This window comes from Trachurus japonicus, chromosome 3, assembly GCF_045865225.1.
Source record: "Trachurus japonicus isolate A0001 chromosome 3, Traja_1.0".
Lineage (NCBI taxonomy): Eukaryota > Metazoa > Chordata > Actinopteri > Carangiformes > Carangidae > Trachurus > Trachurus japonicus.
Window position 1 is genome coordinate 24,352,432 of NC_140909.1, and position 14,127 is coordinate 24,366,558.

The following is a 14,127-nucleotide window of genomic DNA, read 5'->3' on the forward strand; positions in this document are numbered from 1 at the left end:
CAATATTTGCTATGTTTTATTATACATTTAAAGGCACAGTTTACTTTAAACATAGCTTGCAGATGCAATGGTTTTGAAAAGTGAAGAGATACATTTCAACTCTTATTGAAAAAAATGTTTGATACTTTGTTTACATAATAGGTCCATTGGGTTTACAAAACTTCTGCCACTCTTGATCCCTTATTTTATTTAAATGTTATTCTAAAAAAAACACATGTAAATCAAAAAAGAAAAATCCACACGCACATCCGTGCCAAAAAAAAGCTTTGGGCAGGTGCTTAGCCGGAAACATACATACATATTTTCCTTTTTAAAAAAAACACACATGTACAATGTTCTGTAAAAGATAAGCAAAAGGAAGAGCTTTACTTTTACAGCACGCAGCCTAAATGTCTAAAAGATAGATGAAAGGTTTACAGTCAAGGGAATTTTAACCTAAGGGTGGTGACAGCTGGCCATAGTTAGTATTGCTATAGTTACACATAGGATGAGTGAGTTATGCAATTCCAGGAAAAGAGATCTATTCAGATTTGGTTCCTGAAGTCTTCACAGGAGTTGAAGTCAGTCTGTCCTCTATATCTCTCCTCCTCTGCCTCTGCACTGATAGACAGACCCACAGAAAGATGAAGAAACCTGCAGAGAAAAACATATTAGGACAAAATCCTTCAAAGACTATTCAATATATATATATATATATATATATTTAAAAACTGAGAGCAAACCTTGTGTGGAGTTGAGGATACAGAAAAGGTAGAGGATGGGGTAGTTGACATATCCTGAGCCCAGGAAGGCCAGGCCCCAGGTGGTCCCCATCAGGCAGGTAAGACCTAGCACAGTCAAACTACTCCTGCAAGACTCACGGAACATCTTTGTGCTTCCAGTCTTTGTGTCTCTCTCTTGTACAAGGTTGGACTTAGTCCTGAACACTTGTTTCATCCTACAGATGTTTGAGGCCACTGCCATCAATATGCCAGCGTTGAAGATGAATGTGAGAGTGAAATACACCAGGTTCAGGGAGTAGAAGAAGGAGTTATCTGTGATCCAGCAGCTGTGTGACAGGCAGGTAACCCCAAAAATCAGAATATAGATTTAGAATATTACAGAGAAGACACATCTCAGTATACATGATAAGTATACTGCTTCAAAAAAAAAAACCCATCCATACTAGTTATTTTAGGATTTCCATAATTAAGCTCTGCTTTTGGAAAAACAAAACAAACGAACAAAAACAGATTGAAGCCTAAAAGATGTAACACACAATAAATTACAAATGAGATGTTAACATGTTGAAATTCATATTAAAAACAATTATGAAAAAACAAAATAATTGACTCACATGGCAGAAGTTTGGTTTGTATCAGCCATAGTCATTTGTGTAATTCCATAAAACTGTTTGAAGTCCTGCAAACCTGCAGAGACTGCCACAATTACGCCAGGGATTCCTACGAAGCACGCACGCACGCACACACACACACACACACGCACACACACACACACACACACACACACACACACACGCACACACACACACACACACACACACACACACACACACACACACACACACACACACACATAATTCCCATGTGAAAGTAGCACACCAGGTTATTTCTATAATCATTCAAGCATTTTTTCTCAATTGCTAAAGCACTAAACCCCGTTGTCTGAACCAAATGCTCAGTTGCCTGAACCCACTGATTGAATCAGTCACTCTTTTGGCAAAACCATCAGCACTTTTCACCTGTTTAGACACAACTTGCCAACACATTTTCATTGTGATGCACCTGTGTTGCATAATGCTGAGCACAGGTGGCAAAAGTCAAACACAAGTAAAGCACAGGTTTCATTGGTTGAACACAACAACTCAAGATTGATCACACTTGTGTCTAATGATGTGTGGGAACATATATAAGCCAATTCAGGATGTGGCCTGACCAAGTACAGAGAAATGATGCTGTGGCTGAGAAATGCACTTCTCATTTGTACTTTATTTTTTTACTGTATGTAGGCCTACTGCATACAAGTGCTAAATGCACAAGATTTCTGTTTGTTTTTGTACTGTACAAGTGCTACGTGTAAAATGCACAGGATTTCTGTTTTTTGTACTTTTTCTTTTACTGTACTATGTACAAATGCTAAATGCACAGGTTTTTTGTTTTGCGAGAGAAGATGAGAGACAACAGGGTGAAGGAAGAGAAGATGAGGGAGGGAGAGAGGGATGAACTGGGAAGAAAAAAGAAGAAGGAAGTAAAAGGGGATGAAATGGACGTGGGGAGGGAGGGAGGAGGGTGAAAGAAAGGGAAGGCTAGAAGTGCTAAATGCACAGGTTTTTTGTTTTGCAACATGCATTTAGCCTACAGTGAACAATAAACATTTATTTCTACAGCTTCATGTGCTGAGCGTTGTGTTTTCTATTTTTCTATGTAGTGTTTAGTGACTGCTCAGTAGTGTTTTTAATTTTGATTGACTCTGGGCACGATTTGACAACATAGTTCAGTTTTGAGCATGGTTGAACTGTTTTGAGGTGAACGTTTGGTTTTGCAAGAAGAGTCTGAGGTTTTGTGAATGTAGCTTGAAAATTGGGGTTTGTGTTCACGGTTTAGAGAAAAGGAGAGCAGCTGTAACACCATTGTTTACCAGTATTATAACCATGCAAGATCATTGTGATGTTGCAGAATAAAGCCATGACCTTATTACACAATTGTAACCAAAGAAATAAAGCCGCTCCGTAAAAAAAACATAGCAGTCATTTGGTGTCAATCACCCAAAAAAAGAAAAAAGTTTATTTTTTTAAAGGGCACAGTGTCATCCACCCACAACGACAATGACAAAGTCATCTTCTGGCCATAGTCAAAAGGTTCAGAAGTTGGATTTTTCTTTATTCTTCATTTATTTAAAAAATGCTGAATCATGTAACAGGGCTAAACAATACTGGTGTCATCATCGTCATCTCACACATAAACACCACAGCACCAGAGAGAAAAGTAGGTGTTCTTGCAACACTCACCCCATCCAGCAAGAGACAGCTTGATTAAGTAGTGCTTGTAGTAGGTGTTGAACACCTTTATCAGCAGTAGATACAGGTGAAGTGCCTCGATAGCCATCCAGGTGAAGCAGCACAACAAGGAGTAGTGCATGAAAGCTGCAACAAACACACACACCCAGTCTGGCTCCACCGTGGCCCCCCACTCAGTCAGCAGGAAGGTTACATTGAGCAGAAGTAAGGCGCCGCTCAGAGACACATGTATCGAAAGGGAGTAATCCATTCTGTGGTTTCTGGGGGTGGAGATAGAAGGAGAACAGGAGGGACATGTGACAAATTCACAGACACAGGTAAGATTCTGGATGTTAAGGTGTTGTTGATGAACTGTGTTGACAAGAATGGGACAGATGGAAACCCCAAATGCCATGTGTCCCCAGCTCATAGTATTAAGCATAATCATGGAGATAATAGCCCCAGTTTATCACATCAAACATCTGATTGAGAATCAATTTGATTTCAGTGACACGTCCCAGACTGGCTGGATTGAGTATGTGTGATTTTCACATACAATAGTCTCACTCAGAGTTGGAAGAAAAACAAAAACACATCCAGTCATGGATCACTTGGCCTGACATAGGTAGATTTCTGGACCCCACTAAAAATCTGCTCAGAATGCAAAGTATACTCGTATACTTACTGGCCAAAGACGTACATCACGAGGGACAAAGCAGTGAAGAAAGCAGACAGGCCACAACCTATGTAACTGAGGTATGACAGTATTTCCCAGTGGATTTCTGAGATTCCTACTCTGACCTACAGAAAAGATGGAATAATGATTAACTCCACCTTAACATACAGATTTTAAATCAACTCTTTTTTTTAAAATTTTTGATACAGAAGGAAGCACCAAGATTGTTTTATATTAATTATTTTTATTATTATTATTTTTTACTTATTGTATGAAAGCTTTATAAATAAAGGATTATAAGTTATAAGTTATACCATCAAGGACATGTCAGTCAAATCAAGTATGTCTCTTTACCAATAGGACAGCAAAGGGTGTTGCATGGTTGCATCTGCAAATAATGTCAGGGTGGTCGCCGTCCGTCTCACATCCATCTGTTTTCCAGGTGAAATCTAGGAACAAGGCAACTTAATTAGTTAATTAAGCCTAATTCTGCTTGTCTGCTAAGTGAAATACATACAATGAAATAAAAAGGGTATTTGTGGCTGGCAAATGCTACCACTCAATAACCACTATACACTATAATACAATCTGACCAATCACAAACTTAGGTAAGAAAAAAAACTGACACCTACCGCTCTCATCCAAATAGTGACATTGTAACCATGATTCATTCTGTAAAAAACAAAAATATGAAGCTAATTTGCAATTACCATACACAATGCACAGTTTATGTAGTTGATAAAACAGAAGTGCCACAGTGACAATTACACCATCACCAAACATCAGTCGGTACAATACAGAGGGAACAGGCATGAAATTCCCAAATTGAAATTTCAAAAAGTCAAGATATTCTAAGCATTTGTCATGTGTCACTAGTCTTTATCAAAATTGTGTCAGTCTTATTACTGTAGTAGCACAAACTTAACACTTTTATTGTCTGTGCAGCTCAAAGTAGCCTATCCTGTGTCAATATGTTGCTGAAAATTACTGTAGGTTTGTTGATGTCCCAGTTGTGATGATATGATAAAAGTGAAATACTGATATCATGTTAATAATATGATAATATCACCATGAAAGATATTAGTCGTAGTGGACAATTAGCATATCAGTTCATCTGGCTGCTCTTCCACTATTAACCCTTTGATGCACAACATGGGTCTAAATAGACCCGAGTGAGTTTTTTTGTGCTATATCTTTGCGAAAAATTTATTTCATCATATAGAATTCCAGGTATTCCTCAATTAACTTGTTTTTGATCTTAATACATCCTTATTTTATTTTTTACTTTTTCACTTTTTTAATAAAAACACATTTTGTATCACTACCCCTCTAATGCGCAACATGGGTCTAAAATGACCCACATTCATTTCCAATGTGATTTCATGCTGAGTGATAGTTTCTTTGCTGTAACTTTTGAAATCTATCTATTTTATGATTGAATGTTCCAAGTATTATCTAATATCTTGTTTTTTATTAGTGGGGTCATTATTTCCATTTTTCATTTCTTACTTGTGAACAAAAATGAACAAAAATGTCTCAGTGAGTGGACCAGTTGAAAAAACAAGTATAGCAAGAATACTTTAATTTTAGCATTCCCTCACTATCTATACCAACAACAGACAATTGTTTCCTTGATTACAATAATGACTAGTCATTACTTGTCCTTTTTCCCCCATTAATAGCTCTGTTGACATATTCTACTGTGGTCAACAGCTAGCCATAGTTTATTCTATCTGAGTAGGCTATTTCAATGTTATATCTTTGAAATCACTGCACAGTATTTATCATTTTCTTAAGTAAATATTCTTTTTTAAGCACATATAATCATATTTACTTGTTTTACAATTATTCCAATTTACCTAAAGAAACATTTGATTTAAGATAACTGTGCATAATTGATAAGGTTTTAGTTACCTTGAATAAGTAGCTACGTTACTTGTCATAAAGGGAAATACCTTAATATTAGCAAGTTAGCTAACTGTTAACATGATGACATGTTCTAGCTGGTGACAACAATAGAATAATATTCTATTGTAGACACCAGCTAGAACATGTCAACAGCTACCTAGCTAGCTAGCTGCTGACATGTTCTACTGTAGTTAACTAATACAGTAGAATGTAGAAATGTCAACAGCTAGCTAGCTAACTGGTCCACTCTTTGAGACTTTTTGTCTATTTGTTCATAAAATAAGAAAGTAAAAATGGAAATAACACCCTGTACTAATTAAAAACAAGATATTCAAATGATACTTGGAGGATTCAATCATAAAATTTATTGATTTTAAAAGATACCACAAAAAAACACTCACCCAGCATGAATTCACATGGAAAATGAATGCGGGTCATTTTAGACCCATGTTGCGCATTAGAGGGGGTGTGCATATGTTGTGCATCAAAGGGTTAATGCATATTATTTATATATGTATATATATATATATAATTATTTATATTTCCACCCTCCTACACCTGTATCTGAGTCTAATCCATTTGCCAGAAGAGACAAAACACACAGTAAACAAATTTAAAGGTAAATTTGATGGAATTCTATACCTACATGTATTTTTTCTTCAAGTTTGCTCATGATATAGTGATGTCTGTGAATGCCTTTCGCAGATGATTACAATCTCCCTTCTCATGAACCAGCCTGCCATCCACTACTCCCATTAAGCTGGCCTGCTCTCCTTGTCTTTCCTGCCAACCAGAAGCTGCCTTCATCAGCTCTTGCTGACCACTTCAGTGTTTTCCCATATTCCATGTTGTAAACTGTTTTCTTGTCTGAATATAACATCTATTACACGTCTGCCCGTCCTGGATGAGGGATCCCTCCTGTTGCTCACCCTGAGGTTTCTGCCTTGCCTTGCCTTGCCTGATATTAAGAAAGAACCTACCAAAAAAAAGTGTCAAGAACTGCTTGCAAAAACAGACTTACTTCATTAGGTCTGTCAGTAAAAACTCGAAAAATCATCTGGATTGGTGGGTTCAGATTTTTAGGGGAGTCCCGCAGTGCTTCTATCCTGAGGACCATGGATGTGATGTTCTCCTGTTGAAACTAAGGAGACAGTTTAAGGATGTTCATGGCAGGAAATAGAGAACCCAATCTAGTAGTTTTGATATGACATAATAAATATAAAGTAGAAATAATTATAATCAATTGGTTAAAATTCAATATCAGGGAGCCATATAGCTCACTGGGTTGAGCAGGTGCCTATATGCAGAGGCTACAGCCCTCGCTGCAGCCGGCCGGGGTTCTATTCCCCTGGTTGCTCTTGGCTGCATGTGATTCCACCTCTCTCTGCCTCCCCATTTCCTGTGTCTCTTAACTGTTCTATCAATTAAAGGCCAAAAGCCCCCCAAACATACTTAAAAAATAAATAAATTCAATATCAAACACATAATTACCAAAGACGATGGATAAATTAGAAATGATAGAAGATAGAGAACGTACTTGGAACTGGTCGTGCTTCATGTATGTGACCAAACCAATGATCCTCTCCTCCTTTGGGATGTTGCACAAGGCATTCACAGGTAACCAAACGTCAGGGACATATGATGCATTCTCAGGCAGCAGCTATCAATGGACATAAGAAGACCAGAATATATGGTAATATATATGGGTAATGCTCCTTCTGAATGAACCAGCACCATCTCCATCCGATCTTGCGTACCTGTGGAGCATCTAACTTGATCCTGTGTTCTGCAGAGTTGAGGTCAGCATCAGTGATGTTAACCACATCCAGAGATAACATCCTCATTTCGTGAATTTGAGAGCCTCCATTTTCCAAACAGGATGTTTCCATGATGCTATGGATTATTTGTCTTTCTACACTGCAGAAAGAACCAATAAAATGTCCAGTCTGTCAACTAAATCAATTAATTCAAGATCGATCGCATAGATTATATTTTATTATTAATCATATTTGTTATCTTAGTTCAGTTTTCCATATGCTTATATTATTAGCTTATTAGCTTATATTATATTTCATGACAAGCCATTTAAAAGTTGTTGAGACATTTTATAAGAAGACTGTCTGAACCAAACATTTGTGCCAACTCATCCAATTATTGTTGAAATATTCTAATATGGGTCTAAGTGGTGGACCAGTAAAGTAACTTTGCCATGGGGCATGACTTAAAAACAAACGGCTACAAAAGAGTAGAGGCAACAACAAAAGGAACCAATCTATTCAGCAGAACACCGAGGAGTGCATGCAACAAGACTGACACTTACTTTACATAGTCCCTCTTGACTTGATAGCTGCTTCTGAAAAGCTCTACACATGAATCCCTTATGTAGAAGAGTTGAACCATTTCCTTCTGATTAGCATTGTGGCTGTCCAGAGATTGAACCAGTTTTGAGATGGTAGTGTCATTGCATATGTATATGGTGCAGTTGCCGTCTGAAAAGTGACACAGGAATCAGACATTAGATGCAGACATCCACCTATTTGAGGATACAGACCAGTTGGGGATAGAGATAATGTGCACCTCATACTGCAGGGAACAGTGCTGTATGATGTTAAAAACCTATACAGAGACAACAACTTAGTTGAGAGACAATGACTTACATTGATTAAAGTTATATATGGTCCTGTCGTACAATTCTGTTACTTCAGTATTGAAGCATGTAGATGTTTCAATGAACCATGGTTCCCTGCTGTCCGTGCATTGAAAGACGCAAGGAGTTCCATCCACTTCACATTTCACAGCATTGTTCCAATAATCATAGATATCACCGCCTGATGTATTAACAGTAATTGTACCATCTGAAATGTTGAAACAAACTAAAGAGAACAGAAACACCAGAAGAGAGACCATTGTATTAACATACCTTACGGCATCTTCAGTCACAACAACATGAAAAAAATAACCTTTTTCTACATGTTTAAAGGTTGAATATGGAGAATGAGCAGAATACCACCATCTATTGATCAAGATAGGACTTGCAACAACAGAAAAAATAATTCCAGCACTCCGTTGCCAGAACCATTGCTAAGTGTAACAAACCATTGCTAGGGACACCACTCTGATCAGAGTAGCACAGAGGAGAAGAACTATGCAGGATATAGAGAGCCGAAGCGGAAGAGAAGCTCGCCATAGGACCTCAATTCGGAGAAAGTCTCCATGTAAGTGAATGGGAGTCAAAATTTTATTTTGTGATCCGATTGAATTGTGTCATTAGAGAAATATACAGTATGACCTTAACCTATTCAACACATCGCATTTCATGCCAAAAGATCAGCAGTTTGTCGTAAAACGGCAATGGAAGAATTTATTTTGCGCGAAGACTGCTCTACGGACTACAGTAACAGGCTGTGGAGTAGCGGAAATTTCCTTTAACTTGTGAGAGAGAAAATCATAAGTCCAGCAAATTGAGGTTTCACTTAAGTACTTTATTTTATCTTGCAAGAGGTGGACTGTCATACACACAAAAGTCTGTACGAGAGTGCACACTGAGATTTGGTAACATCAGGTTACATAGGCACAAGAGCAGGAAGGAGCCATGTGCTCCTCCTTGGAGGCGGCATCATACATTGTCCAATAACATTATTGCATTCTTGCAGAATAAGTTTGCATAGTACAAGTTTGCACTTAGCGCTCATGACATATCATTGCACTATTAGAAGATCAGCTCATAGGTAAAGGCAGGAAGCTAGTGGTTGTCTGTAACTTAAGGTTTGTTGTGGTTTTTTCATACTTCGGCATGTTGACATTTTGTTGACATCTCACTGTGGTTTTGGATATGGAGACAACTGCTTGCTTAAAGCAGAAGTAAGCGATATTTTTTTGTTAATATAAGTCTTAAATAGTTATATCTTCCGACAGCAATCACTTACATAGAGTGTTTGGACCGAAACACGGGTCTGTCAGTCACTCTGCTCTGCTCTGAGCCGAGGAGAAAACTTTTCTCGTATCCTACAAGTTTTATCCAATGAGGAGAAAGAACGGCATGAAGGGCTGTGTGTGCAGCCAAGGGATGCGCGTGAATGTGGTGACGTAGGGACGAGGACCAATAGATCCATGACGAGGGCGGGGGCTGCTAGCTCCGTCGGCTGACAAGACGTTATGGTGCGTTCAAGGCAACTCGTAACTCGTGTTTTTCTGACCTGTGAAGTCATTCCAGTTTGATCTGGTACGAGTTCACGGGTCGGAAGTTACGAGTGGCCGTTATAGTGACTTTCACAGGTAGACAGGTCGGAAAAACACGAGTGGGTTGCCTGGAACGCTACAAAGTCGTAAGTCGTGACTTGAAGCTGTAATTTACGGTTTCAAAAGCCTGCCTGGAACGCAGCATTAGCCAAAACGACCGGATCGCTTACTTCTGCTTTAAGCGTAATCATCATAAAATAACAGGAACCAAGTCGGACACCTGCATACTGGTCTATGCACAGCAGACAAGTGCAACTTGCGCTTTCTTCGAAGTTCACCTAAACTTCATGAGCATACATCTTCAAAGTTCAATCAAGGGTCATAACATAAAAATTTCCATTACAGTAGCTGACATGGGACAGGGCGGCATGTGGTGTGTGACATACGCGACCTGTAGTGTTTCTGCTTATGGATTTTTTGGAATTTTATTTTATAATATTTTTACAACAAACTGCTGATTTCTTGGCATGAAATGTTTTAAACAGGCAGAGGTCATATTTTTTTCTCATGACACAATTCAATCGGATCACAAAATAAAAGTTTGACTCCTATTCACTTACATGAAGATTTTTATTTATTTTTCCCATGAGCGTTACTTCCTGCTTCCACTGAGGCTCTCTATTTACCTTATGTTTAATTTTTACCTTCATTAAACAGCTTCGGACTAATTGTGATGTTAGATAAATGACTTCTAACTTGTAAATGCACACAACCGAGAGGAAGCTGAGCAAAACAGCGGAGAAGTGACTGCTACTGGCTGGTACGATGTAAACAGGAAGTCATTGTTGGACCTGTCAACATTTCTTAAATTAATTAATTCAGACTAAATATAATTTTTATGTAGTCATTTTATGAAAAAATATAGCTTTTAATAAGAATTCTCCATATTCAACACATGATTCCTTAATATTTGTGACAAGTAAAAATTCAACACAAAAAAAGAATAGAATAACTGATACCTTTTATATTTCATTTCTACCACCTCTTGTGGTCATACGAAATTCATAGAACCATGGTTACATACGTAACCATTTTTTCCAAATTAGTATACTACAGTAGATGCACTCTGCTGAACAAAACCTAAACATTCGTACCTTGTTCTTGTTGTTGTGCCAGTGATTCAGGCAGCAGCAGTAAGAGCAGCAAAGGAACCATTGTTCTGTATGTGTGTGTGATGACTGAAATGTACATAAAAAAAAGAAATAACAGAAATAGTAAAGTTACATTTTCGTACATATACTGTATGTTCAGTGTGTCTCAGCTGTCAGTCAGTTTACTTTCCTGTGGTCAGACAAGGAATCAAGGCAGTGCAAGTACCCTCTGCCACAACAATGAAACTCTTCTCCTATCCCCTGTTCTCTGGTTTCAAACTGTAGCATTGACACATAAGGAAGATTAAAGAAAAAATATGAAACAATAACATTAATAGTCCGTAGACACAGAACAGTTGCTTCTTACCTTTGAACAGGAACAGGTGAACAGGAGGAACCAGTCAAACACCAGTGAGCTGTGAACATGACTCACTGGGGGTTTAAAGTAAAATGAAACAGTGCTTGTGTTTGCTCTGCCAGAGGTGGTTGTATTATGCAAATTATTTTTTACAGGGCAACAAAATTATAGCAGGTGAGGTTGTTTCATTTGTATATGTACACGGAAATAATGTGAAAAAGTGTCTGACATGGAAAATCACTATAGAGCAACAGTTTCCAGTTTAATTTGGTAAAAACAAGCTATTTATTTTTTATTGACATGCCAGTCTAGTGAACTAGGATTACACAGCATTATCATACACACTATATTCTTAGATAATGGCTTGGACAATTAGATAGATAGATACGTTTATTGTCATTGTCATTCCCACAACAACGAAATTAAAAGTGCAGTGCAAAATTTCATAAAAACATTGTTAAAAAAAAGCATAAAACACACATTGACCACTCATCATTACTCAGTGTTAAGTGCAGTCACTGCTTTGGGGTAAAAACTGTTCTTAAATCTGTTTGTGGTGGCTTTAATTGTCCTGTATCTCCTGCCAGAGGGGAGTAGCTCAAACCAACAGTGGCCAGGGTGTGTTAAAGCACCTCATCTATTTATTTGTTTGGTCTTCTGGAACAGCTGTCCTTTTTAGATGACACAGTTGTTGAAGGGGTGCGTTGACAGCATACAGTAGTCCTTAGAAGTGTCAGTTCTTGCTTTTCTGTAACTTGCACTAGATTCACACAGTTGTAAATAGAATGTATATTCATGTTTATTTTGTTTTGGATAAATACATCCCTCACCACAAAGTTTCTATGAATACAATTGGGTATTTTAACACAGATCAGCCATGAAATCATGACCACTATGGTGAAGTGATTAATATTGATTATGTTTTTACAATGACACCTGTCACTGTCGGATAGGCAGCACCCAATACCTTAACTCTGGCCATAAGCCAGTTTTGGGCTTCTCCCCTACAGTTTTGCTCACCAACATCGGTATGAGTAGTTCAGTGCTGTTTAAGTCTTTGGGTCAAGTAGGCTCAGATCAATTTCAACCCGACCCTGGAATGGTAATTCTGAGCGGTTGGTAGCTCTCAAGTCCAATGTTTCCTCTGTGCTTAGCAGATCACTGATCGGTTTGATTGGAATGTTAGGTACGATTTTAATTTTCCATTCTTCACCCATTATTGACACCACCCAGATCCCAGAGAGCTTGAGTCTTTACTTTGTGTAATGACTACCAAAGAGACACCTTCTGTCTATTAGCTGTGCAACATACCTGTCTTTCATTGGCCCATTGCATACAAAGAAGGCTGTTCCCAGGATGGTACTGGGATGTTATTGTGTTGAGTGCAGGTAAGGGTCTTTGGTTTACCTTTGAGTTTTCAGGTTGTTTTGGTGATGAGGTTTGCAGTACATTTGGATTGGCTTGGGACTTTAGTCTTGTCATGGTCATGACTCGTACGTCTGCACAACCTCCATCCGTTTCCTGCTGCTGTCTGTGCATCCCTGCATCCCTTGGATCACTGAGTATCACTGCCACACTTGAAGCAATGATAACAGCTCAGTACATGATCCTCTTGGCATGCTTTACAGTGCCTTTTGTCCACCTGGGCACAGAGCAAACTGACTTATCATAGGGACTAGTTGCAATGACTCTGAGGCTGTGAGCTCCTCGATAGCAACACTATTTCCTTCCAGCTTAACGAACAGGTTTTTTTTTTCTTTTGTCTGTTTAGTTGTTTTTACTCAAACTGATTCTCTCTGGAAGGAGCCATCACTCTCAACTGCCTCAAGCTCTGACAGTGGTTTTCACTCTTCAGAGCCCGCTCATTCTTGTTGTACTGTACAATCTGCATTTTTTCCAGCAGCAGTTCATCACTATTATGCACATTTTAGATAGATTTTCATCTCTGCTCTAATGCTGCTGTCCTTGACAAACCTGCACTAATGGATTGAAAGCTCTGGCTCTGCACTCGCTCTGCTGTATTTCAGAGCACAGGCAGCACAATCTGATGAAAACAAGACATTCTGACAGGAAGTCCAGCATTTGAACTAGGAAATGGTCTTTCGCCTGGCCGCTGTGCAGCATTTGTCAACTGCTGATATAAATCAGTGTCATCTTTTTCTGCACAATGACTTCTCAGAATTTGTCTCAGAGTGAGCAGGGTCTGGTCTAATTTTCCTTCCAAATAGCTCCTCAGCTTTATACCAGGATTTATTGCCCGAATCACTGCTTCCACTATTTTAAATTCAGGGTATCCTTGTCTTAAACGCTAAAATCGTGGTGGTGTGGCGAGTCTCTTTCTGATGATTGCTCTAGGTCAAGATGGCGATATAGTCCGCTCCGCTGGAGTGTTCTTTCCATCTCTCTGAACCTTGGCTCTGCTCTCTGGTGCACTGTCCTCTCGTGCCACAGTGACAACATCACTCAAGTCCAGTAGCACAGATATGCCGCTGTCTTCTTGGTCGAGCACCACCTCATTTTTCACAGAACTTCATGACATGGCCTTAAGGTCCCCTTTGTCTGAAGCAGTTATAGAGCTGTACTCACAGATGTGGTGTAACTCCTCCACTGTTAGTGGACGAGGGGTTTTTGCTGTCTTTCTTCTTGGTGGCTTATCCTTCCACAAGAAACCTGTAAGCAATTTATTAATTTCTTTAAACTAATGTCGTGGAAATTTTACTGGTATGGCAGATATTAGAAATGGCAGGTAGGATATTCATTTTAATAACTTCTACTCTGCCCCATAAAGATATGGGCAAAACTGTCCATCTCTTTACGGCCTTCCTGATTGCCTTCAAAAGTTGTGGTCCATTTAAATCAA

The 14,127-nt window shown here is 38.7% G+C and overlaps 1 protein-coding gene across 1 annotated transcript; it reads right to left on the bottom strand.

Annotated features, from left to right (window-relative positions):
* Positions 1-323: 323 nt before the first annotated feature.
* Positions 324-10,973, bottom strand: LOC146990013 (adhesion G protein-coupled receptor G5-like). Its single transcript, XM_085773124.1, has 13 exons — positions 10,913-10,973; positions 8,237-8,452; positions 7,900-8,068; positions 7,337-7,496; positions 7,117-7,239; positions 6,601-6,720; positions 4,304-4,343; positions 4,026-4,120; positions 3,681-3,796; positions 3,008-3,276; positions 1,337-1,442; positions 723-1,048; positions 324-633 (listed from the first exon to the last, which is right to left on the bottom strand). The coding sequence occupies exons 1-13, from the start codon at positions 10,971-10,973 to the stop codon at positions 521-523; spliced, it is 1,914 nt and encodes a 637-aa protein (XP_085629250.1). The 3' UTR covers positions 324-520.
* Between the last annotated feature and the right edge of the window lie 3,154 nt (positions 10,974-14,127).